Source organism: Eubalaena glacialis, chromosome 2 (assembly GCF_028564815.1).
Source record: "Eubalaena glacialis isolate mEubGla1 chromosome 2, mEubGla1.1.hap2.+ XY, whole genome shotgun sequence".
NCBI lineage: Eukaryota > Metazoa > Chordata > Mammalia > Artiodactyla > Balaenidae > Eubalaena > Eubalaena glacialis.
In genome coordinates this window covers 184,430,403-184,457,149 of record NC_083717.1, presented here as the reverse complement: position 1 = coordinate 184,457,149, position 26,747 = coordinate 184,430,403, and the positions used below count along the sequence as shown (strand labels likewise).

The following is a 26,747-nucleotide window of genomic DNA, read 5'->3' as shown; positions in this document are numbered from 1 at the left end:
TTTGAGTATGAGCTCTGAGGTAAAGGTGGTGCAGTAAGAGTCTTCACAGGGTAGCCACATAGGTCCTTTACCCACCAATTTCCAGGAATTGATCCTCAGCTTTAAATGTCTAGAAACTGAGTCTTTCAGAATACCTTAACCTCTGTAAGATGTATTGCAATCCAGGCCAGATCAGTCCTGGCACAAGGCCCGGCCCCTCACATGAGAGCCCTTATCTTGTGGTGGGCTACTTCTGCTTTCCAATGTCAGTCCATATTATCTTATTTAATTCTTAAACCAACCTTTTGGTATTATCCTCATTTTAGAGATATGAAAAGCCAGGTCCTTATTAACACTTGCGTGGACTGCAGCAAGAATCCGCTAAAAAGTCTGCATCAAGTGTCTACTGCGTTCAGGCCATCTCGTAGTCTTCCTAAGACACAAATGTAATGGTGCTTCACTCCTACTATTCTATGCTTTGCTCCAGTAGTTCCCCCATTGTTCTGAATAAAGGACCATACCTTAGTATGGGATTTGAGGCTTTTTGATCCAACTGCTACTCATACACTCAAACATATGTACTCCCTAGGCCTTAAACACATTATTGATCCACATTCATGATAATAGCTAACATTTATTCACTCAAATGTGTGTATACTTTGTGTTCTGTGGTGGATGGTAAGGATTCTAATAAGATAAATAAGCTGAAGACCTACCCTGGGAAACTTACAGTTCAGAGGAAATGTAAGTAATTATGCTGCAGGATTGGTAGATAATCGAGGATTGGGGTTATGAGAACTGAGAGTTGGATGCAGACTGGGATGGGAAGTATTCCTGTTTATTCATTCTATTTCTTCTACCTTAAATGACCTTTCCTTTTTTACTTGATGCATTGCTATTAATTCTTGAAGGTCTGGCTCTAAACTAGGAATCCAGATCAGTAGTCTTTTTAATTTCATAAGAAATGCTACTTAGGATGCAGTCACTGATAGGCCTGTATTCCTAGGCCTATCAAAAGTGCTTATTAGCACATGGCAGGTGCTCAGAATTGGATGGTTGGATGGGTGGGTGGATGGATGGATGATCAAGCATAAAAAAATGTTCCTCATCTTGCCATCAAGGAACATGTAGTGTAGCTGTAAATATCCAGAAAGGCACTCTTGCTATGATTTCATAAGGTGTACTTTCAGTTAAGTCATTTTTTGCTTTATATGAGAGATCCTTTTAAGTGCCAAAAGTAACACTGTCAGGTGTGTACTCACTTCCCGTTTCTGGATTGGAACTATATTTGCTCTGGAAATTTTCCTTCAAACATTTAGGAGAAAAAAAATTGAAAGGTAACATAGTTCATGGATATTGATACATAAGAGCCTGAATGCAAAGCCTGATTCTGCAACTTACTAGCTCTGTGACCTTGGGTAAGTAACTAAGCTTTCCATGCTTGCTTTACCTGACCTCCCAAGTCTCTGCTTATGTAAAGTGGGGATAATAATAGACCTGTACCTCACATTATTGAGACTATTAAAGGAGTTAATTCATGTAAACTGCTCAGTACTCAATAACTGATGGGTGTTATGATAATTAAGTCACAATTTACACATATCTCTTCAGATTTTTATTTCTGTGAAGCTGATAACAAACATTTAAATTCTAGCTATAAGCTTTACACGTCAAATTTAAGCATTTAATATAAACTAAAACGACTTTGGGGACTTCCCTGGTGGTCCAGTGGGTAAGACTCCACACTCCCCGGGTTCCATCCCTGGTTGGGGAGATAGATCCCACATGCATGCCGCAACGAAGATCCCGCGTGCCGCAACAAAGATCCGGCACAGCCAAAATAAATAAATAAATAGATAGATAGATAGATAGATAAATACATACATACATACATACATACGACTTTGACAATTCTGGAATCACGGTGGGTGATGGAGGCTTAAGGGCTTGTATACTATTCCCTTATGTATATTTTTGAAATTTTTCATGCTACAGTTTAAAATCAGAAATATATAAATATGAAAGAGCAAATAACATTTTTTCTAAATATAAAAATTAAAATGTACTACATTATTTCTGGCAAATGTTATAATTTTATAAAATACTGTTTATTTCATTTGATGTTGAAATATTTATATATATATTATTAATGGGTGATAAAATGAAACATTCCTGAAATGGAAGGATTTTGCCTGTCTAAATATTTTTTCAAATGAGCTCTGTGATGCTTGAACAGAAATATAGTAATAACTAATCTATTTTACTTTACCTGGAAGAGATTTCCTTAGATAAGTGAATTTTTAACCTTAGCCATAAAGCTTCACAAATGTATATTTTCTGATGATAATAGTTTTTTGATGGCAATGTTTGTAAATTTTTTCAAACTTTAAATTGTGGTAAAAAAGAACACAAAATTTACCATCTTAACCATTTGTAAGTGTACAATTCAATGGTATTACATATTGTGCGTACATACTGTTGTTCATCTGTCACCACCACCTATCTCCAGAACTCTTCATCTTTCAAAACTGAAACTCTCTACCCATTAAACACTAACTCCCCATTCCCTTCCTCCCGCCTCCAGCCCATGGACACTACCATTCTGTTTTCTGTCTCTATGATTTTTACTACTTTAATTGCCTCATGTAAGTGGACTCATACAGTATTTGTCTTTTTTTGTAACTGACATTTCACAGCATAATGTCTTTAAAGTTCATGCATGTTGTAGCATGTATCAGAATTTCCTTCCTTTTTAAGCCTGAATAATATTCCATTCTATATACATACCACATTTTGCTTTTCATCAGTTGATGGACACTTGGGTTGCTGCCACGTTTTAGCTACTGTGAATAATGCTACTATGAACATGGGTGTACAAATATGTCTTTGAGACCCTGCTTTTAGTTCTTTTGGGTATATAGCCAGAAGTTAAATTGCTGGATCATATGGTAAACCTATTTTTAATATTTTGAGGAACTTCTGTGCTCTTTGCCACAGTAGCCATTTCCACAGTGCACAGCAGTGCATGAAGTTTCCAGCTCTCCACATCCTTGCCCAACATTTGTTACTTTCTGTTTCATTCATAATAGCCATCCTAATAGGTTTGAGGTGTTATCTCATTGCGGTTTTGATTTGCATTTCCCTAATGATTAGTGATGTTGTCTTTTCGTGTGCTTATTTGGCTAGTCATATATCTTCTTTGGAAAAATGTCTATTCAAGTCCTTTTCCCATTTTCTAATCAGGTTTTTTTGTTGTTGAGTTGTAGGAAATCTCTGTATATTCTGGATATTAATCCCTTATCAGATATATGATTTGCAAATATTTCCCCCATTCTGTGGGTTTATAATTAATTCACTTTCAAAAACGAGGTTGACCAAAATAAAATTGAAGTCCCTTTCAGCTCCATGAGTCTGACTTCTCTGCCTTAATAAGTATGTTTAATGGAACATAATTTCACCTCAGTGAGTTGCTGCTATCATAAACATTCTTGTTCTGTGTCACTGGAATGAATAGGGTTTGTGGTACTGGGTGGAGGTCATCTGCCTCTGTGTTAGATGGCCCTAAAGAGACATATGAGCCTAGTTGGTGGCTTTCTAAACTCTCACTCTGATCTCATCTATTTGAAGATGCCTTCAAAAGGCAAAGGTCTCTTGCTGACTGCTTCTGATTTACTGTTCACAGTCTCTTTTTGTTTTGTTGTTCTTATTAGGTGTCCAAAGATAGAACTGAAGGTTACAATATCTGTGACTTTAGCCAAGTTACTAACCTCTCAGACTCATCAGTTTAAAAAAGCGGGGAGGAGTATTTCGAGAATTAAATGGGTTTAATATATATAAAGGCTCTAAGAACGGAGTCTGGCATATAGTAAACCCTCAATAAATGTTAGTTGTTATGTTAAGTAAAACATGTTTGGGTAATGAGAATGGGCATACGAAGTTATATTCTTTTAACTTAGTTTTTTTCTTTTTTTTTTCTTTTTAAGCTTTATTTCTAGCTGCTCTGGAAATGTGAAATTTGGCTATAGAAGTGATCATTCATCCCACTTTGCCTCATTAGGCCTGGGCTCATTACCCCTTTTCACTCTCAAGCATCCTGATTTGAATGATATGATTTGAATGATGTGGTCACCTTAGATTTGACAGAAGTGAAATATTACTATAGTTTTGCATTTCTTTTTCATTATAATTGTTTTTCATATTCACATATGCCCCACATTCCTGTTCTTCTATAATTATCCATAAAAATCGGACTAAGTGGAAAGCATGTTTAAATTCCAAAGTCCAATTGCCTTTTTTTCCTCTGTACACTAACGTTTAATATAGAAGTAACCCCCCTCCCCATCCTCATTTTCCAAATCAATAAGTATTACAGCTTCAATGAATTTTAGGAACCCTATTTTGACGTAATTTATAGATGTTGCAACCCACACATTTCAGTTTAGGTTTATAAAAACTGAGACTCATAGAAGTTAAATGTAGCTTATCCTGTGTAAGTGGTAAATTAGTGACAAGAGGGAGAACTCTATCCCAGATACCTGACACTCATTGTTCTCTCTACTGCCTAAAGTGTAACAAGTATTTTTATGCAAAGGTCAGAGTTTTCTAAAGTGTGTTCTGCAAGTCCATTCTTTTAATGCTCTGTGGGGCAAAGGGCCTCCTTTAGATTATGCTGAATACTTCCTCTTGGAGGTTCACAATGCCCCTTACCACTTTAAAGATGCTAAAAAGTTCTGAAGTAAAGAAAAGTAAAGCTTTGTTTAATACTGCATTTTCCAAACATTGCGAAAACTGTTTGGAAATGCTAGCCTAGGGATTTGGGGAGGAGAGAGAGGTTGATTTTTGGTTTTGAAATTTTTTTCATAGGGTTGTTAATTCTCTCTGTTGCATTCAGCATGATTTTTCTCCCTTAGTTGGGTCTACTACAATCACTGAAGCTTATTTTAAGCCAGTTGGATCCTCTGATTGAGATTGGTCATGTCAACTATTAACAGAAGGAGCTCCCCGAGAAAGGTGATTCTAGGAAAAGGGTTTATGAGCTCTCTAGGGCTATTTGCATCCTCTGGGCCTCTCCCAGTCCCATAGGCCCTCTCTTTCCCTTTCCTTTCCTGTCATATCATCCAAAGATTAGATTTCATCTTGTTCCGTGTAGGAGACAGACAAAGCTTGCCTGGAATGAAAACATCCCTGGAGAGGTAAGACTGTGACTGACTCTCACTTCCAGCATTTAAAGGCAGTGGATTCGATTAAGAAATAAATAACATCATACTGTGTTCCATTTGGCATGAGGTTTTGGTTACCTACGAAATAAATTGTTCTCTGAGAATTTTGAGAGATACAGCTTTAGTAACTTAGTCAGGGTTACCCCCAGGATTTGGAATTGGGGACACAGGGTGGACTTAAGGGTTATATCTGATCCAGAAAAGATTCTCCCACCAAGTCTTTCCAAGGCCTATGTTTATTTTAGTATTAGAGCTCTAGTAGAAGATATTAATGTCACCCAAATCAGTTCATCTTGAAGGGGATTTCCATCGACTAGGAGCTACCGGGAAGAGACTCTGTCCCTAAGTCTCAAAGACATTTTTATTTCAAGCCACTTCACCAGAGTGAGACCCCAGCTGTCCCGGTGGTGCTAATTATAGTGGCAAATGGCCAAGCATCTGTATCTCAGCTGTGGCTTCTCTAGTGCTTGCTAGGTGTTCTTGTGTCTTCAGTGGGTCTGGTGATGTCTTCTAACCTTTTATGGTTGCTTTAGAATATCTAATTGTGCTCATCATAAAATTGAGATTTTTTTTAAGGCATTTTTGGCATGGTTTAAATCTCAAACAGACCAATGTAATAATGTTTGGTGTCCCTGCAAACTGTACAAAATTCTCAGATGAAGATAGTTCTCGTATATGTGTGTGCACGCATTTATGTGACAAAGTGAGAACAGTTAACTCTGTCCACTTCTATAGATGCTCTGACTTTTCTTCATCTGGAAGCAAGCCTCCATTCTTCCTTGGTTTGTTTCGACAGCATACTTTGTGCTTTGTTAGTGGGTTTACTCTGCAGTCATTAGAAATCAAAAGCAAAACAGAACAACAACAAAAAATGAAGCAACATGGAACTTCAAGAATTGAAGTTGGAAGAATGGGACTTCCTTCCTTAAAGAAGGAAGTGAGACTGAGGACTACCATTAGAGTGACACTTTATTTTTTTAACATCTTTATTGGAGTATAATTGCTTTACAATGGTGTGTTAGTTTTTGCTGTATAACAAAGTGAATCAGCTATACATAAACATACATCCCCATATCTCCTCCCTCTTGCATCTCCCTCCCACCCTCCCCATCCCACCCCTCTAGGTGGTCACAAAGCACCGAGCTGATCTCCCTGTGCTATGCAGCTGCTTCCCACAGCTATCTATTTTACATTTGGTAGTGTATATATGTCCATGACACTCTCTCACTTCGTAGAGTGACACTTTAGAAACACTTTATCAGCACTTTCCACCATCCACCATTACTTCCAGATTTAAAGCTCATCTTTTTAATCTTTTTTTTTTCTCATTTTGGTAAAGGCTTTTATTTTGCATGTTTTTATTCTGGATTTTTCATAATATATTTCAAACTTTTTTTGAGAAAGGATTGCCTATGCTGTTTTTATGTTTTAAATACAAATCTTTAGTGACTGAGAATAGGATTTGACCTGTAAATGAGGCCACAGACTTGGCTTTCCAGGATGCTATTTTCTTTTCCTTTTTTTTTTTTTAAATATTTAACTATGGTTGATTTACAATATTGTGTTAGTTTCAGGTGTACATCTTCAGATTCTTTTCCATTATAGGTTATTACAAGATACTGAATATAGTTTCCTGTGATATACAGTAAATCCTTGTTTATCTGTTTTATATATAGTGGTGTGTATCTGTTAATCCCTTATCCCTCCCCTTCCCTTTTCCCCTTTGGTAACCATAAGTTTGTTTTCTGTGTCTGTGCGTCTGTTTCTGGTTTGTAAATAAGTTGATTTGTATTGTTTTTTAGAGACCCTATTTTCTTTTAAAGAACCAGTAAAAATGCCTGATAGAACCTTGAAACTTTTTAAGGAGCTCAATTTGAAACCTAAGATTTATTACTTAGACTTACTGTTTTTTAAAGTTTGAACTGAAATTAACACAGGCACATTTAGTTTCCGTTTTATAAAAGTTGACAACATTCAAAGTGAATTACCAAAAAATTGCTTTTTCTACATTTTTAATATTTAAGAATAGAAAACTGTGAATTTACGTACACTGAGCATCAGCCTTTAAGAAAACTGACTTTTCTGGAAGAAGTAATTTTCTTGATTAAACCCTCTGGATTCCTTGCTGGGTAGTTCTTAACAGAATGTACTGTCGGGCTTCCCTGGTGGCACAGTGGTTAAGAATCCGCCTGCCAATGCAGGGGACACGGGTTCAAGCCCTGGTCCGGGAAGATCCCACATGCTGTGGAGCAACTAAACCTGTGCGCCACAACTACTGAGCCTGCTCTCTAGAGCCCGCAAGCCACAACTACTGAGCCCTCGTGCCACAACTACTGAAGCCCGCGCACCTAGAGCCCGTGCTCCGCAACAAGAGAAGCCACCGCAATGAAAGCCAGCGCAGCACAACGAAGAGTAGCCCCTGCTCGCTGCAACTAGAGAAGGCCCGTGTGCAGCAACGAAGACCCAACGCAGCCAAAAATAATAATAATAAATAAAATAAATATTTCTTAAAAATCTAAAAAAAAAACCAGAACGTACTGTCACATCTCTAGCTGCCGTGCATCAGTAACATGCACTGAAGTAAAAAGTCTGTAATGTGCTGTGTTCTCCTAGGGTTGGTAGGTAAATTTCAAATAGGAAATTAAATTTGCTCATGTGAGCATACGATTTGATTGAAATTACTGCTACTTTGCATAATATCTAATTAGTAGAAAGTTTCCCAGTTTTCTCTTGAACACTATAGGTAGATAATTCTATGCTTAGATAAACAAATTTCCACATATTTTTAGTAGGAAAAGATTGAAGGAAAGCACAAATGTTGAGTGATTTTCTTAAACTTGAATTCCTAAGGTTACACTGTGTAACAGAGATGAAAATAAATTCCATGAATCTTGACATAGTACTGTTTTCCAGCAGGTTTTTTGTGATGTGTATGTGTGTGTGTTTAACTCTTATTTGTTAAAACGTTTCATCCTTCATTATGAGGCCAGATTGACTGCCTACTGGTTGGTTTCCTAACAGTTCCAATAATAGATTTTAAATTGTGTTTTCTCTTAAGCCATTATTGCTTTTGGTCAAATAAATTTTATATATCTGGATGGTATAAATATTTTGAAGCATTCCTGTTAACACTCAGAGAATTTCTTCTCTTTCCGCTTATATCTTCTGCTTGCAGCTCTGAGAGTTAAGGTTCCATGATGTAGAATTTATTCTATAATTGTTAAAATTATCTCTTAAACTGGTACTACCCTGTCCCTGTTAACTCATAATATCAGGTAAAAGAAAGTAGTGTTTTTATTTCAGGGCTTTATGGAGAGGAGAGAGAAAAGTTTTTGTTTTTCCTTGTGTCTCCTCACTGTACTTATTATAACTTCTCTCAAAATTGCTATAGAACAAGTAGCCTAGAGATAATTTAGTTTGAACTGTCCACCTTTCCTTCCCCCTCTTTCAGTAAAATGCCTAATTACACAGATTAAGGATCAATTTAAACAATTTTATCTAAGGTAGAAAAACAACAAACCATTCAACTATCTGTTCTCTGTATGTCTGCATCAACATACATGCATTTGCACTACTGGTATCAAATACCTCTTAAGTGTTTGTAAATTGCTTAGAATGTTAGATTATATTGACTGGTGGTTGCCTCTAAGGAGTAAAAAAATTTTTTGAAAAGTTTCTTTTTAGTCTAAATACTTTTCCCTGTGATTTGAAATATTCTTTCTGTAACTATATTTAAATAAGTCTGATATGTTACTTTTTACTTTCTTAGAAAGTATATAATTGGTACCTTTTATGGCTCAAGATTGCAGATAGCACTGATTCATAGTTCAACTATTTGTTTACATTTTCTGAAATTTTTACATGTGAATTTGACAGCATGTCATTATTTGCAAACAAAAGCAGTTTTCAGTAGCTTGCTTTTTTTTTTAACTGTACAATTTGAGATACATTTGAAAAAATGAATAAAATTATTTTTGTTTCATATCAAGAAATGGATGAAAAGAGGCTACTGGATCCAGGGTTGAAAGTTCGTAAAGGCCTCTGGGATTATACTCTGAAGAACCAGCAGATGGAATGCCTGAGTGACTGAAGAAAATGGGTGCTAATGCATCTAACTATCCTCATTCATGTTCCCCGAGGGTAGGGGGAAATTCTCAAGCCCAACAGACTTTTATAGGTAACTGTTTCAGTTTTTCTAATTTCATTTTCTTTTGTGAATATAAATAGAATCGGGTTTTCGGTGGTCTTTTTGGATTAAAAAAGGATTAAGCTATGGAAAACGTTATTACAGATAATAATTCTGTAGCATCCAGGTTTTTTCCCATCAAATGTAAATCTGGCTTATATGATTTTTATCCTAAGCAAGCTGCTACAGCACAGTTGAGCTTTTCTTTGGTTGTCTTAACCATAATTGCCAATTACCCTAGGAAAACTGGGAATCTCCATTGGTGTGGAAATAGCAAAATGTTTCTTGTGTCTTGGTCCATTTATTTTGCCCATACAAATGCAGCATTTTTTTACAATTAATAATCTGCTTTGTTTGTCCCTATTCTTTATTTAATATAAAAATGAGTTATTTGAACTCTTCAGTCTTCCTTTATGAAAACAGAAATCAGTTTTATTTGAATGGTTCAGAAATGTGTCTGTAAATATTTTTAGCACAAAATGCGTATTAAATTGAATGCTGAAAATGACTGTCACGAAAAAAGAGACAAGTTTTCATTTGTTTAATTTCCTTCTTAGGGACATCATCCTATTCTCAGCAAGGCTATGGTTGTGAATCAAAATTATATAGCCTTGACCATGGCCATGAGAAACCACAAGACAAAAAAAAGAGAACCTCTGGCCTTGCCACTCTCAAGAAGAAGTTTATCAAGCGTCGAAAATCTAATAGGTCTGCTGATCACGCCAAGCAGATGCGAGAACTCCTCTCTGGGTGGGATGTTCGAGATGTCAATGCATTAGTGGAGGAATATGAGGGAACTTCAGCCTTAAAGGAGCTTTCTCTACAAGCCAGTTTGGCTAGACCAGAAGCCCGGACATTGCAGAAAGATATGGCCGATCTTTATGAGTACAAGTATTGTACTGATGTAGACTTAATATTTCAAGAAACTTGTTTTCCTGTTCATCGTGCCATTTTGGCGGCAAGATGTCCATTTTTTAAAACACTACTTTCTTCCTCACCCGAGTATGGGGCAGAGATCATAATGGACATCAGTACAGCTGGTATAGATATGCCCATGTTTTCTGCGTTGTTACACTACCTTTATACGGGAGAGTTTGGAATGGAGGACTCAAGGTTTCAAAATGTTGATATCCTCGTTCAGCTTAGTGAAGAATTTGGAACACCAAATTCCCTTGATGTAGATATGCGTGGACTCTTTGATTACATGTGTTATTATGATGTCGTCCTTAGTTTTTCTTCAGACTCTGAACTGGTTGAAGCTTTTGGTGGAAATCAGAACTGTTTAGATGAAGAGCTCAAAGCTCATAAGGCTATTATTTCAGCACGGTCTCCATTTTTTCGAAACTTATTACAAAGGAGGATACGGACTGGTGAAGAAATCACAGACCGAACTTTAAGGACTCCCACAAGAATTATATTAGATGAGTCCATTATACCAAAAAAATATGCGAAAGTTATATTACACTGTATGTATACTGACATGGTGGACCTCTCCGTTTTGCACTGTAGCCCCTCTGTGGGGAGTCTCAGTGAAGTTCAGGCTCTCGTCGCAGGGAAGCCAAACATGACTAGGGCAGAAGAAGCCATGGAACTTTACCACATAGCACTGTTCTTGGAATTTAACATGCTTGCACAAGGTATGAAATTCTGATTTTTAATCTTGATTTCTAGAATGACATATTTGTCTTCCAAATTGAAAACACAACCAATATGTTCCATGATTTCAGTGTCTGGGATGTAACAGGGTCAGTTTTTCAAATCTGTAGTTATGACATCTGAGACAGAATGAGGGTTAGTGTTAATGTGGCTCTTCATTTGGTATTAAAACCAAGCATTCAAAACTAATGACTAAGCAATAGATGAGACTTGAGGCTCTTTCTTCCCTAATGTAAGATGATAGGTGTGGGAATATATAATTACCCAGCTACCACCCACCTACACCCTGTCTGCTCTTGAGCTTTGAGCTAGCCCTGTTTCCCAGATTTCAAGGTTATTCTTGATCTAAGACTCCTTGGGTGACTTAGATTCTCATATTTACACCAGTGCCTTATTGATTCTTAAATATTTAGAATAAGAATGAAAGTTAATTACAGAAATGAAGATGGTCCCATTTGGATACAAATTAATTGAATCAAAGAATTGGGCAAGGTTTCTGACTTAAATTTTAAAATATTCTATATCTTTTCAAGTTCAACTTGTACCTCAAGCAACAGTTTACAGGGCATAAGGCAGAGTTAGTGCTTAGACTCGTGCCTTCATTTAATTTAAACTAAAACTAAGTTAGAATGGCACATTTTTTGTGTTACAGGCAAATAAATACATGAAAGTTACATTAAAATAATTGTATATCTGTTGGTAAACGTTAGAATCTTAACATTTCAGAGCTGGAAAGAGATCTTCCATGGGAGAGCAAAGGGAATTTGCTGGCTTGACAGAATGCCCTCTTAGCTTTTTATGGCTGTATATTAAAAGAAAACAAGCTATATGACATGAAACTACTTGTGAAATTTAGCTGATGAGTGTTTGCTAAAATAACACTAGAAGTTGCCAATTAGAAGAGAATGTTAATGGTTTGGGTAAAAGACATTAATTTAAATAAGGAAAGCTAAGCACATTTTTCTAACTTGAAAAAAATGTATGGCTAAATCAACAAATTAATAAGACTTTGAGAAATAAAAATAAAAGCCCCAGTTAAATAACAACGTCAGTGACAAAATGAGAGAGATTATCAGAAGACATTATAAACATGAGTGAAAAAGTTTAGATTTCTGTTACATAAAGAATCTTTTAAAATCTTATTTTACCATTACCTGTGTGGTAACAGTACTAATTTTGTTTTATTACCATAATCAAAATGTCATTAAAATATTTTCTTACTAGTTTAAAACAAAAATTATTAGTAATAGTAGACTATTAGACATCAGAATATAGGAAAATATGTCACAAAAATAACCTAGCAGCTTGACCTACCATTCTTTCATTCTGTAAAACCAAATTTGTCAGAAAATGCCTCTACAGAAAAATTTAAAGGTTGCAACATTACCAAAAAGATATAATAATCTCTATTTTCTCAAAATGGCTTTACTTTTTTGACAAGTTTAAATAATAAGAAACCAAAATGTACTGTGTATACTTTACTGTTTTTAAAAATGGGAAAGCATCCCTTAATGTGTTTTTGTTTTGTTGCTGTTAAGTTTTTAATGGAAAGTAAAATGGTGAGCCAGTTCTCGGATCTTGGCTAATACTTGATCTAGAGTTCTTTTATGTTAAGTGAGTTAAATTTTTTATATATATAATTTAGCTAGAAATTGTATTTTTTGGAGCACATTTAAAGCTATAAAACAACACTCCTTGCAGAACCTTAATTTTGGTTACTTAAAACAAGCAAACAAATATTCCCTTAAATTTGGGTGTACATGACTCTCTGTTTCCTTTCATTATTCAAAATATAGAGTTTGGGTTATTTGGTGTTTTGTTGTTCTCACACCATGTAGGCCTTATCTTTCTCCCATACCCATTATACTGTTCATACTAGGGTTTATAGCAGACCATAACTTCAAGGTAATTTTTACCTATTCCCATGGGAAGGAGAATATTTAGTCACTTGGAGAGGGATTTTGTATCATAAAGCCTAAGACCTCAGGCTCTGGTACCAGACAGGCTGGATTTGAATCCTTTACTATCGTGTTTTAACTCGTTTGACCTTATAAGTCATCTCTCTAAGCCCCTGTTTTCTCATTTGTAAAATAAGAATAGTAATGCTGTAAGGTAGGTTTATGAGGATTAAAGGAAATAATATATGTTAAGTGATCTGAATAGTGCCCAGTACATAGTAAGCATTCAATAAATGTTAGCTGCTAAATGATAATCATCACAACATACATTGTTCACTACCACAGTCTTTTCTAAAACTAACTTTTTAAGTTTTAAAAAATAATTTTATAATTATATTGACTAAACCGCATATTGAGAATAGTTTACAGATTTTTTTTTTAAGTAATTACTGTTGTTAAGATTTTCTTATAATTTTATCACTAGTGAGTTGATGCATACCACTTATCAAACTATCGTATCTGGCTGTTTGTCACTCAGCTCTCAGCCAGAGTTCTGCAAGCAGATTAAACCTATAATCCTCTGAGGCATCTATTATGTGTAATGAATTAACATCTCTCCCACGCATCCAGCATGATACTAGTTACATACCATTTTGGAGAGAATTAAGAAAACAGTCACCGAAATAATTTTCTGTGTTCTATGATTCGGACGAGGACTCCCAGTTAAGAAAGGCTATGAGACTAGACTGGCAACTTGAGGATAGGACCATATTGTTTTCATCTTTGTGCCCCCAGTGCCTGGGGCATAGTAGGCACTCAGTAAATGTTTATGAATTAATGACTGTTACCTTTTATTCCAAATTAGATTTAACTTTAAAAGTTAAAGCCCAGTTTCAAAAGGAGACAAATTCTATCAAGGGAGGCTAGGACCTTGAGACAACATATGGCCTTAAAGGTGGAGAGGTGATTTAATAGTTTTAAGAACATCATAGGGCTTCCCTGGTGGCGCAGTGGTTAAGAATCCGCCTGCCAGTGCAGGGGTCACGGGTTCGAGCCCTGGTCCGGGAAGATCCCACGTGCCGCGGAGCAGCCAAGCCCGTGCACCACAACTACTGAGCCTATGCTCTAGAGTCCGCGAGCCACAACTGCTGAGCCCACGTGCCACAACTACTGAAGCCCACGCGCCTAGAGCCCATGCTCCGCAACAAGAGGTGCCACCGCAATGAGAAGCCCGCGCACCGTAACGAAGAGTAGCCCCCGCTCGCCACAACTAGAGAAAACCCACGCACAGCAACAAAGACCCAACGCAGCCAAAAATTAAATAAATAAATAAATTTATTTTAAAAATTAAAAAAAATAATAAAATAACATCATAAAAAGAGGCAATATAGGCAGACAGCCGGAGTGGTTTGGCAAGTAGATAAAAGGGAGGATTCCTGGCCTACATTGAGAATGTGTTTTATTCAGACAAGTAGGCAATCACTGTTAAGGAGGTGAATTAACAGGTAATGAGGCCTCAACTTACTCTGGTAATGAGGCCTCAACTTACTCTGTGCCACCCTTTATTAAGCTCCCATGAATACATGGGTTAGTACTTTCTCATTTTGTTTCAGTGGTCCATCTGTCTGTTCTTGCATTAATATCCCTTGCAACCAGGTGGCAAATCCTGACCTCTGCCCCCTCAATTCCCTTCTAAACACAAGAGACCCGAGGTTTATTTTCAAACGAAGTGAACTAGAGAGATTCCACATCTGGAAATAATGATAAAGAAGGGTGGGGGTAAGGCTCAAGGTTGAAATCTAGGATTATGTGAAAGCCTACAAACTAAATGGTGAAGTCATTCCCTGACCTTCACCTGCTCTGGTCCAAGCCCGGACAGATATAAGACAATAAATCGGGCTCCAGAAGTGGTGAACGGCCCAAGAACATATAGACCTGTTTTAGGGTTTCATGATGAAATTATACAGTGAAAAAGCCAGTATACCTTCCAGTGGTTCTACAGAGAAGACTACAGTCAGCAAGCCTCCTTCTGCAAGAGCTTCCAAGTAGGTATTTACTGCCTCAGTCTTAAATATAAAAACCCTGGACATTTGAGGAAAGCTTCCAAACTGAGACAGAAATAAGAACAAATGCTAGAAGAAACAGACAATGAAGGGAGCAGAAGAAAACGTCAGTAGAATCAAGATATCCTTACATAAAAGAGCATTTTATTGAACAATGAGACATAAATAGAATGCTATAAAAGTAAAAACAGGAGCTTTTGGAAATGAAAACTGTAATAGAAGGATTGAAAGGGAAAGTTAAGAAATCTAGAAAGTAAAATAACAAAGAGGTGGACAGTGGAGACAAATAAGAAAACTAGAGTATTCATCCAGAAAGTGTAACATCTTAAATAATGGCTTTAGAAATATATACTAGAGAAAATGGAAGAGAAGACAGTATCTAAGGAATAATACAATCAATATTGCCAAAGCGAAAGGGATTTCTATATTAAAAGTTTCATCCCTTTCACTAGAAAACACCAGGGAAAAAGAGAAGATTCTGAAATGATTTAGAGAGGAAAGAATCAGTTTCCATACAAGAAATAGGAATCAGAATGGTATTGAACTCTTCAGTAGCAACAACTGAATTACATATTGCCTTTAAAGAGCTGATGGAAAATTGTTTTAAACACAAAATTCTATGCTTAGCCACACTGTCAATCAAGTGTCAGGCTAAATAAATGCATTTTTCAGTCCTGCCTCAAAAAACTTACCTCCCCTGTACCCCTACTCAGGAAGTTACCAAGGATGTGTTCCACTAAATGATGAAGTAAACCAAGAACAAGGAAGTGTGAGATCCAGTAAATGGGGTCTAACACCAGAAAGAAGAAAAGAAAATCCTAGGTACGAGCTGTATATTCGGTGTAGTGGGCATCTAGTCTAGACTGGACTCGGAGGAGGAGGAAAGGCTCCAAGAAGTAAATATCTAGGAAGAAATCAATTACCTGAATGTTTGAACATTAAGTGACAAGTGACATTGAAAAAGGTGTTACAGATCTTTTGGTACATTTATGAAGAATTAGCTATTGTTAATTTATAAAAAATGAAGCAAGTGAGAAAAGAGGAAATTAATATTTGCCAGAAAAATTTAAAGTTACATACGGAAGAAAATGTAATTCTAGTACACAGCCTGGCTCAGCAGTTAGTAGTATTTAAATAGTCATCATAGGGACTTCCCTGGTGGTCCAGTGGTTAAGGTTACATGCTTCCACTGCAGGGGGTGTGGGTTCAGTCCCTGGTGGGGGAGCTAAGATCCCACATGCCTTGTGGCCAAAAAATCAAAACATAAAACAGAAGCAATATTGTAACAAATTCAATAAAGACTTTAAAAATGGTCCACATCAAGAAAAAAAAATAGTCATCATAATTTGAACATTGAATGTTAGTTTAATAAAATTTCTAAAATTTTATAAAAATTATAATAGAAAGAGATAAATACCAGACGATACTAAAATACTAAAAAACTGAGAGTAGTTGCCTCTGGGAAGCAGGACTGGTGTGGAAGAGAGATAGGGCAGGAGGTTTTATTTTTAGAGTAAGCTTTTTATTGCTAAGTAGAAGACTTTCTAAATTATGAGCATACACTGCTTTGACTACAAAATTGATTTTTTATAATAAAATAAAGATACGACGTCAGTACCCAGAAGAACCAGAGAGATCTAGATTGGCCACAATCCTGAAGAACTGGGGAATTTATCATATCTATCAGGACTGTTAACTAATGAGATCATGCTTATAATTTTGGTCTACACAGGGCTTTTGCTTTCCTCTCATTTGGTTATCTTGACAACCTATGAGTATAGTAGGGCTCAGAGATTAATAACTAGCCTTTTCCTAAGCTTGTAAGTGATGAAGTTGTGACTCATACCAGCTCTTCCAACCCCAAGCCCAGGAATTTGGGCATGGTGAGGCACGGGAGCAGTATGAGAACCAATTTTCAAGGATGATGGTGGGAGGCCACTGTGGCCTAGTTGCAGGAACAAATCAGCAGACTAGTGATTGAAGCATCAACTCAGAGGAGCCTCAGCTGTAAGCCTGGTGGGACTGAACCGCTTGCGGATGGGGCTAAACACATATGTGGGGGAATTGTGGGCCAGCTGGAGATTTAAATACCTGGGTAGGTCACCACTCAGACTGCTTCAGAGCACTTTGCCAGAGAACAGAGGGCTTTGTACTGAGTGGGCCATTCTTTCCTGAATAGGCAAGTATTCCCATATCAGTTATTTGACTTTTTCAGCTGCCCAGAGTAAGGATCTCCTTCCTAATGTTGGGAAATTCCTCACTGTGTAGGTCTTCATAGAAGGCAGAGCCCACCTCCCAGTGTAAAAACCTAAAAGGTCGGATACTTGCTTTCTCAGCCTTCTCTGTGTTTAGGGCTTCAGCACATGACCTAGGCTTTTTGAATCTAGAGCTGATGGCACAGAGAATCGGGGACTGTAGAGAATTCTTTCTGGAAGCAGGGTAGGAGCAGCAACACCTAGTGGAAAAGGAGAGAAGTAGTGGTACCAATGATGGCATTCGCTGTCCAGGAGTGGTTTTGGCCAGGGTCCCAAGGCTGCACAAGGTGCTCACTGGACTGTTTCTGTGGTGTAGTACTCACTCGCAGCCTTCCTTTGTTGTTTGTTTTCTGAGCCTGCTCTCCAACTTTCCCAGCATTTCTGTACTAAAAGTATCCTTTCAAATAAATTCCGTTTCTGCTTAAGCCGACTAGAGTTGTTTTCTGTGGTTGCAGCTTAGAAGCCTAGTTCATAACAGTACCTATCTTAAAAAGACTAGTGTATAAAATTCCAAAATAGATGACTAGATTGGAAGAGCCTCAAAAGAAGGACCAGGTGTTTGATCACTGACTTTGCACAATGACCTTAGCATACACTGTGTAAACAGCTCTGAAAATGTGAGAACAGTGAGAATATACTATTGATTCATAATTGTTTTTAGTAAAAATCCACTCTTTAGGAGAACTGTAGGTTTTCTCATGAACTTTAACAACCCACAGGCCTACAGTAAGAACTTCTGTTTCCGTGTCATAAACACCATTGACCTCAGAACAAAATAGCCCAGAATTAGCACCAACATCTACATGCGTATTCCAGTCCAGGACATTTTACAGTAATATGCTTTAAACTGCAGATTTATTTTTTCATATTGATCAAAACTGTATTTTTCAATCTTTGGAATATGAAATTTATAACTTTAGTTCCAAAATAGCTTCTGAAATGCATTGTCCATATTTTTAGTCATAATGCATGTGATTATATTTTATTGAATTAAAAATCTAACAGAGAAACAACTGAAAGCAATGACCTAATTTTTTCCCTTAGCAGCTTGGTCAGATTCCAAGAGTGTGTGACTTGAAACGAATGCAAAATAGCAAAGACTAACTGTCCCCACTCTAATCCATTCCTCCCTCCTCCCATCCTCTCCATTGTCCCCATGTTGACACTCTTCCTTCTGTCTCGGTTTGGTTGAGCTGACAGTTCATTTTGCTTCTGTCTGTAGTTGTTTCCTCTTCAGCAGATTAGTCTGGATATACTTCCTAGAGAACAATGGAGCTAAGTTAAAGACCATTATCAACAGATCAGAGTAGTAAATATAGGTTTCAGTTAAATATGTGACATAGGTGAAGAATTAATCTCAGTTTCAGGAATGGCCGTTCAAAAGACTCAAGTTATACATCTCTAATCACAATAAAATTTAGCTTACAAAACTTACTCAAAATTGTAACATGTAATATTTAAAATATTTAATTGCACATTTTATTTTAGAACTTAAACCGTTTTTCGTATAAACTATAAACTCTTCACCTCTGACCCTCTTCTCACACTTTTCTTCGGTTTTGTAACATCTTTGACTTTGTTCACTAAATGTTCAAATTCTACCCTTGTCTTTAAGACCAAACTCACATGCTACTTCCCTTGTTTGGTCTTAGGCATTACAAATTAAAAGTATTTTCTGCTTCTTGCAAACTTCTAAAACACTTTGATTATTCTTTTAGGTTTTTACATCTTCTGACTTATTTTGAAATTAACCTATGTAACTGTTTCATTTCCTCTGCCAACTAGTATCAACTATATTCTCTAAAGACAAGATCAAAATCTGGGTCATCTTTGAATCACCCAAAAAACCTAGCACAGGGCTTTGCTCCTGGTAGACTCTCAGTTATATATTTTGAATTATGTTTAGTACCTATGAAAACTGAGTAACTTTTTCTTTCAAAAGGGGGGAGGGGTATAATAAATGTTTAACCCTAGAAGTTCCAAATAAAATGAAAGCAGTGAGCCTCAATCGAGGAGATAAATATGAAGTATTATTTATAAAAGTAAATTTAGATGTGGTCCAAATGATGTATAACTCTGTACTGTTAAATGCAGTTTTAAGTTAAATTTCAAGTAAAATTGTCTCATCAGCTCTTTACTTTGTTGGTCCATTGATATGAAATAGAATATCAATTGAATTTAGAATATTCTTGGAAGCCAGTCAAGGCTATTAATCTTTTGAAGCCAAAAAAGTTTAATCCAAGTATAATCTTACCTTTTGTGCTAATTGTAATTTAGATCAAAGAACTAATTATGTATCTAAAATCTCACTAATAGAAACATATTTACAGTAATAATGCAAATATAATTCAAAATGTTAAAGTAACTTGGAAATTCTTATTCTAAATTAGACATCTTTTTACTTCTTATTTATCCTGTTTTATTAAAGGAAAATAAAATTGTAAAGGAGTTGCCATTTTCTTGTCTATTGAAAGTAGAGTGTTTATTCACCCTTATTTTATATACTTAGAAGACAGTGAGTGTAAATATTATGGCTTGTTATATGACTTTTTGAATGTAAATGTACACCAGGCACTTTGCAGTCATAGCAAGTGTTATTTTAAAATACATACAGTTTATTTGAAGTAAAGTCTATCAAATGTCTGTTCCTTTTTATTTAAAATTATGCGGAGTTTAATTAGAAGCCTTTTCTCTACACTAAGCACAACCTTTTTTCTGTAATACTGAAATTCCAAGGATGCCACAGTGAAGGGAAATGAAATAGAGGAAGATTGGTTTGGTTTGGTTTTTTTCCCCAACCCAAATTGTGTGTTTATTACAGTCAGTGTCTAAGCAATTGGATTTAATTTGAACTTTATAGATATTAATCAGATAAAAGATGAAATGCTATACTCAGGTCAGTATGGATATGAACACAAAACTTTGAACAACAGTACTACTTCTCTGGGATAAGAAAGAGCTGAGCATTTATATTATTTAAAGAGTATGTTGAATTCTGGCCACTTGGAGGATAGCAGATAGCACCTGCAGCGTATTCTGAAACAGAGATACTTGATTTCAGGTGAACATTTTTTTGAACACTGTTGCTATACAAGATGCAGTGCCAGGGAGAAGAGAATTACAGTTTTCAAATGCCACTGTGTACCTAGCAGGCACTTCAAATATGCTGATTCATGTCATCTCCCATTTGCTCAGAGAGGTTCGGAGATAAATAACAGTGCCCAAATTTAATGGTATTTTATAAACACCATTAGATGGGGTTAGATCTGTGTTCTAATCCTGCCTCTGCCACATACTAACCATATAAATTCTGTCTGGGTTCCTCAACTTGAGCTCGTTTATTCCTCTTCATAGAAGTGCAGGCACCAAGCACTGTGCCTGGCTCACAGTTGGGCTTTAACAAATGGTTTTAAAACTGGATTACATTAACTCTTAAGTAGACAATTTCTAAAGATAAGAATTGAGTTATTTTCCTTACACATCATTTGACAGCACAGTTCCAAGTTTCCGAAGTCTAAAAAAATTACCAGATTCAGACTTTTTTAAACACAATGATGCAATTGCAAGAAACGTCCAATGTTAGATGGCAATACAGAGCCATTACAAAAAATGGCCCACAGAACTTTCCCTGTGGTGGTGGGCTATTTGGTGTATACTCCCATTTTGCTTTGATTCAGTTATGGTTCCCTTTTCTCTTAGAAACACTAAGAAAAACGGCCTAAATTGTGGCCTTTTCCTAAAGCCCCAACTTATTTTTATTTTTCTGACTCTGCCATTGTCAGATTTTGACCTTCCTCTTATACCTTCTATTGCCAAGGAGTGCAGAAACTAATGCAGTCTAAGATGCAGGTTATACCAGTACAAGGAAAATAAGATTGGGAGAGGGCATTATTAGTGAGTTAGGAGGGGAAATGACAGGAGGAAGAGCCTCTGTATTGTACAAGTATCCTGGCTTTTCAAACTCAGTGTTGAGATACATAGTTGACATTTCTGCCTTAAAACCAAATATTGCACTTAACTCCTAAAATATCCAGAGTAGAAGGACTCTGCCCAGATACAAGTATTCTGTCTCCTTCTGGTTTTAAAAGTGGCTGGAGGAAACTATTCCAGGAATTAAGGTAGATTAGATGTTTTAGCTATTACAGTGTGCAAAACATTGAGCTAAGCTCTTTTTGTGTAAGACCTCCCTTAATCTTTACAATAGCTCGTATGGTATCTGCTATCATCCTGCCTGTTTTAGAGATGAGATGAGTAACTTAAGTTGTTACTTCCCCAAGGCCACTTCTACTGATCAAAAGATGGACTTCAAAACAAGAATTTACTGACCACCAACTCTATACGCGGTAGCTAAGCTTCCTATATACTTTGGTTTTTGGGGGGTTTTTTTGGCCGCCCCGAGCGGCATGCCAGATCTTAGTTCCCCAACAAGGGATCAAATCCATGCCCCCTGCAGTAGAAGGGCGGAATCCTAACCACTGGACCGCCAGGAAATTCCCTATACTTTGTACTTTAAAAAAGTTTATAGGCAGTGTGTTTGGTAACATTCATAAGTAAACCATTCCTTGTAACAACTTTAAATTTGAATGAATTTATTTCGAAAGCAGTGTATGCTCATTGTTGAAAAAAAAAGAGAATAGTACAGAAACATAGCCTAAAGTGTATTTTCACCTATTACCACTCCTTTCCCCAAATCCTTATTGATGACATGCTTTGAACAGTTTGAGTTTCCTTGCAAACCTTTGCATGTGTATGAGTGTGTGTGTGTATTTCACATGCATATCTTGTTCTGTTGTAATATAATAGTACCACACTATACATGTTATCCTGTGTCTCGCTTTTTACATACTTAATAAACTTTGGGAAAATTATGTCGTTACATAATAGTTACTTTATTTTAATAACTGTATTTTTGTTTGTTTCTAAAAATGTAAGGATGCCCTGGTTGGATATTCAGATAATAAAAATAATACAAAAGGTGTTGAAGAACCCTTCAGAATCACTACTCAGTGAAAAACACTTAACAAATAGTACCTTTTTATAAATATCTCCTGAAGACTGACTGAATCGGAGTTTGGAGTGTTAATTTATGAGCCTGCTAAAACATGCAGTGAATATAAACTGACTAGAAAGTTCTTCCATCCAGCTATTTTTTCATATATGTAGATGAAAAGGAGTATCAATTCCTATTATAAATTAACATGGGCTAGCCTCACTAAATATGTCTCCACGAAGGGGGTAGCTTTGATATATTAAAAGGCTTTGAGCTCTGGTTTTGTTCTCTCCACTGAAACATGCCTCATACTTAGCACTGATGTGTCCATAAGACTTCGAGTAAATGTTTTTACATGTCAAAGTACTTGAAGGTGAAATATCCACACATCTGAAAGTCATGCCAGAAAACTGAAAACACTATTTGCACACTTACATGGCTTTGTTTTTAACCATGTTCCTCTTCAACCATAATAGACCCCTGAAGTGGGTTTGTTTTAATACTAAGTTTTCGCTGTCAGTGTTCCTTCCTAATGAAGTTTACATTGAAGAACAACGCTGGAACTTCCCTGGTGGTCCAGTGGTTAAGACTCCACGCTTCCACTGCAGGGGGTGAGGGTTCAATCCCTGGTCGGGGAACTAAGATCCCACATGCCGTGTGGCACGGCCAAAAAAAGAAAAAAAAACCAATGCTGAATTTTGGAACCTGATTCACTAAACTATTTCTAGAAAATACGTGGGCATCACCTTGGTTTTCTAAACCTTGATATCTGTCTGAGCTTGTATCTAATTATGAGAGGTTCAGAAATGTATGATTAAATAATTTCTTTGTTATTTTTATGCCTCATCATAAATTCTAGATTGATAGTTTTTTGTTTATAAGTGTAAAGAAAAATATTAAGTATCTAAAGTCTTCAGTGGTGTGAACTCCCCCTCCTAACCTAGTTAAATAGAAGGTAGTAAGTACTAAGTTAAATAGAAGTAGATAGATACAGTGGCGTAAATCTGGTCATCATGATAGGTCTGTAAACCTGAGAGAACAGCAGCTGCCTGAGTTTTCAAGCAAATAAAGGTAACAATGGGACATTATGGGGGGAGGGAGGAATATAACCTGTTGATTCAAATGGATCCTTGTTATAGAATTCGCACTATGACTCCTATACTTTATTCATTTAGCAAACACTTATTGACCTCTTACTATATGCCAGATCCTGAGAGTAGAGAAATGAATAGGATAGTCCAGTGGTGAGTGCCAATAGGCAATTCCAGTGTCAGTGGTGAGTGCCAATAGGCAATTCCAGTGTAAGTGCCCTAATAGAGTAAAGCACTGAATGGTAGGGAGCACGGTAGGAAAAAGAGGAGCCTCAAACCTCAATATAGGGAGTTAGGGAAGGAGAGACAGTTAGGGAAGGAGGGACAGTATCAAGAACTATACAAGAACTTTACAGAGAAGTGACCTGGAGAATGAAAGGAGTTAAGTAAATAAAGGTTGGAGATAAAGAGGCACATACCAGGCAGAAGGAACTGCAGGTAGCAAGGCCTAGAGATAAATGAGAGCGAGGCACTTTTGCCTGGTGCCGAGGGGAGGGGTTGCAGAGATAAGAGAGGTATGGTATGGAGAAATGAGGCTATAGCAGCCAGCAGTGCTGTGTAATGAAGAACTTGGTAAGACATTTGGCTTTATCCTGAGCCTGTGGCCTGATTAAATTTACATTTCTGAACGCTCTTTTTGGTTGCAGCATGCAGAGACCATAAGAAATGTTCCAGAAATAGTGTTTTTTATTTTAAATGCATACATTCTTTAAGCAGATAAAATCTATTAATTACACATCAAAAATTACTAATTCTTTTTAAAAAGTTCCTTACTCTATTTATTCATTTATTTAGTAGAATTTTTTGAGCACCTATTTTTTGCCAGGCACTGTGTAAGCTCTTCGCTCACATTATCCTCTGTGGTAGGTATTACCTCCATCTTACAGATAAACTGAGGCTTGAAAATATTGTCACCTGGGGTTACAACTAGAAAGTGTTAAGGCCTAAATTTGAATCCTGGTTTTTCCAACTCTAGAGCTCCTCTTTCCCATTTGAGGGGGAGAGGGAATATGATCTCTGTAAGAAGAAATCATCTATGAGGTACACTGTTTCAAAGGGAGTACACGATTATATTGAAGAGATAAAAACCAGTAGATATCAAAAAGTTTTCTGAAAGTCATAATTACTTGGCTCTACCCCAAGAGCTTTGGACTTTTCCTTTATTATGATAATGGAATTAAGGATACTAGCTTATTGTTTTGTTACTAGTGGGAAAATGGTTTAAGAATAATAAACATGGTATAGGTATAAATGGGTATTTTTTGTTTTTAGATAAAGAGGCATAAACTTCTGAGTTTTTCACGTAATAAGTACTAGGATTGTTTTTATGTAGCATTTTAATAAATGATCTGTGAGAGAAAAGTGCACAAACATTTAGGTTGTCACCGACCCTTTCTGTTCCCTTTATGACCTTTGACTTGCTCTGCTGTCTTAAGATTATGCTCCCTTCCTACCCTCTCCTACCCCCGCAAATCCCCATACTTGCTTTTGAATTAGAATACACCAGTACAGTGGGTGCCCTCTTCAAGGGAACTTAATTATAGTAATAGCTGCCATTTATTTAATGTTTATCGTAAGTTAATGTGCTAGATGCTGTGTGTATATTTTCTTATTTAATCCTCAAAATAACCCTATGAGGGAGATTTTTAGGATTAGGAAACATTTTTCAGTTGAGGAAACAGGCAAAATTTCATACATCACACAGCTAAAGGGAGTTGGGATTGGGTCTCGGATCAGTCCGACTCTAGTGGTGTATCTTGGCATCTCTCTTCCAGTAAGATGCCTGCACGTGAGAACGTGTGTTCAATTTCAAGGAGTTCAGGCATCCTGTAGGTCCCAGAATTAGATCCCCTCGCATTTTAGTTTAGCAGAGGCTTATATATAGTGTCTGTGTCCAGAGAACAGACATCCCCTTGAATGCTCCCTTTCATTATGCTGTTCTCACCCCAAAAAACACTTAAGCACAAATATTAAAAATGTCATATTAGAAACGTTAATTTATAACAGACATTAAAGAAATATAAATCTATATTCAACTAAGTAAGGAATTCTTAGTCTTTTTTTTTTTTCCTTTCATGGTGTAAAGAGAAATCTTCAGTCTTTTGTCAGTTGTTGTCTGTGTGCTTTAACCTCCTCCTTTAGTTACTAAAGTTGTTCTTTAGACGTTTTCAGCTTCTTTCCCATCTTTGTTTTTCCCTTTCACACAGCTTGGCAGAGCTGTAAGAGTAAAGAGTACAAGCACTCTTTGTACATTTTCACACACAAGTTACATGAATCTCAGTGATTGTGTCTTTCCCATCAGAAGGGAGTAATGTTCTCAAAGCAGCGAACCTTCTCATTTCCTTCCCAATATTTGCTTGGATTTTGTGGTCATTGATTGATTTTATATTGAGCACTGAGGGGAGGAACTCCTGGCACCTTCCATAGCCTGGTGTTTTTTGTTATTTTTTTTATTATTTGATTTTTTGAATAGGTAATCATTCAAATGGAACAGAATTCAAAAGGTACAAAAGGGTCCTCAGCGAAAGGTCTCCTGCCCTCTCAACTTTTTGTCCCCCAGCCCCTCAGTTCCCCTTCACAGAGGCAGCCAGTGTTATCAGTTTCTTGTATATCCATCCAGATAGACAATCCAGAGATTGTATTAGAACATAACTTTTAAAATATACTGAAAGGGAATTTTAAAAGATATTTGGAATGGATCTATAATACTAGTAATGCTTTCTGGCATTTAGCTATTACAAGAAAATCTTACAAGGCTATTAAAAGGGGCAGAAGTTTGAAAGATATACTTCCACATAGATAAATATGTTGCACTTAAGTCTCTGCCTGTATGTTAATACCCTTCTACCCAACAGGGACAACCAGGTTCTGAACATTAGCCAAAAGAGTATAAGAAATAAAACCCAGAAAAACTCAGCCTACTTTTTTTTATAATGAAAATAGTTTTTAATCCAGAGTTATTTTTCCCCCAGCTTTATTGAGCTATAATTGACATATAGCATTGTGTAAATTTAAGGTATACAATGCAATGATTTGATACATGTGTACATTGCAAAATGTTTACCACAATAAGATTACTTAGCATATTCTTTATCTCACATAATTAACATTTTGTTGTTGTTATGGTGAGAACATTAAAGCTGTGCTCTCACAGAACTTTCAAGTATATAGTACAATATTGTTAACTAGTCTCCATGCTTTACATTAGATCTCTGGACCTTATTCATCTTATAACTGAAAGTTTGTACCCTTTGACCAACGTCTTATTTTCCCTGCCTCTCAGCCTCTAGAAACCACCATTCTATTCTCTGTTTTATGAGTTTGATGTTTTTAGATTCCATGCATAAGTGATACCATATTTTTCTTTCTCTGACTTATTTCACTTAGCATAATCCTCTCAGGGTCCATCC

General features: G+C 36.5%; 1 protein-coding gene across 1 annotated transcript in view; it reads left to right on the top strand.

Annotated features, from left to right (window-relative positions):
• The window catches only part of BTBD7 (BTB domain containing 7), an 80,614-nt gene that overhangs the window by 24,729 nt on the left and 29,138 nt on the right, over positions 1–26,747 (top strand). The window contains exons 2-3 of the mRNA XM_061182832.1: positions 9,188–9,375; positions 9,942–11,021. Of these exons, the coding sequence (XP_061038815.1) occupies positions 9,294–9,375; positions 9,942–11,021 (1,162 nt within the window). The 5' untranslated portion in view covers positions 9,188–9,293. The remainder of the gene's footprint in view (positions 1–9,187; positions 9,376–9,941; positions 11,022–26,747) is intronic.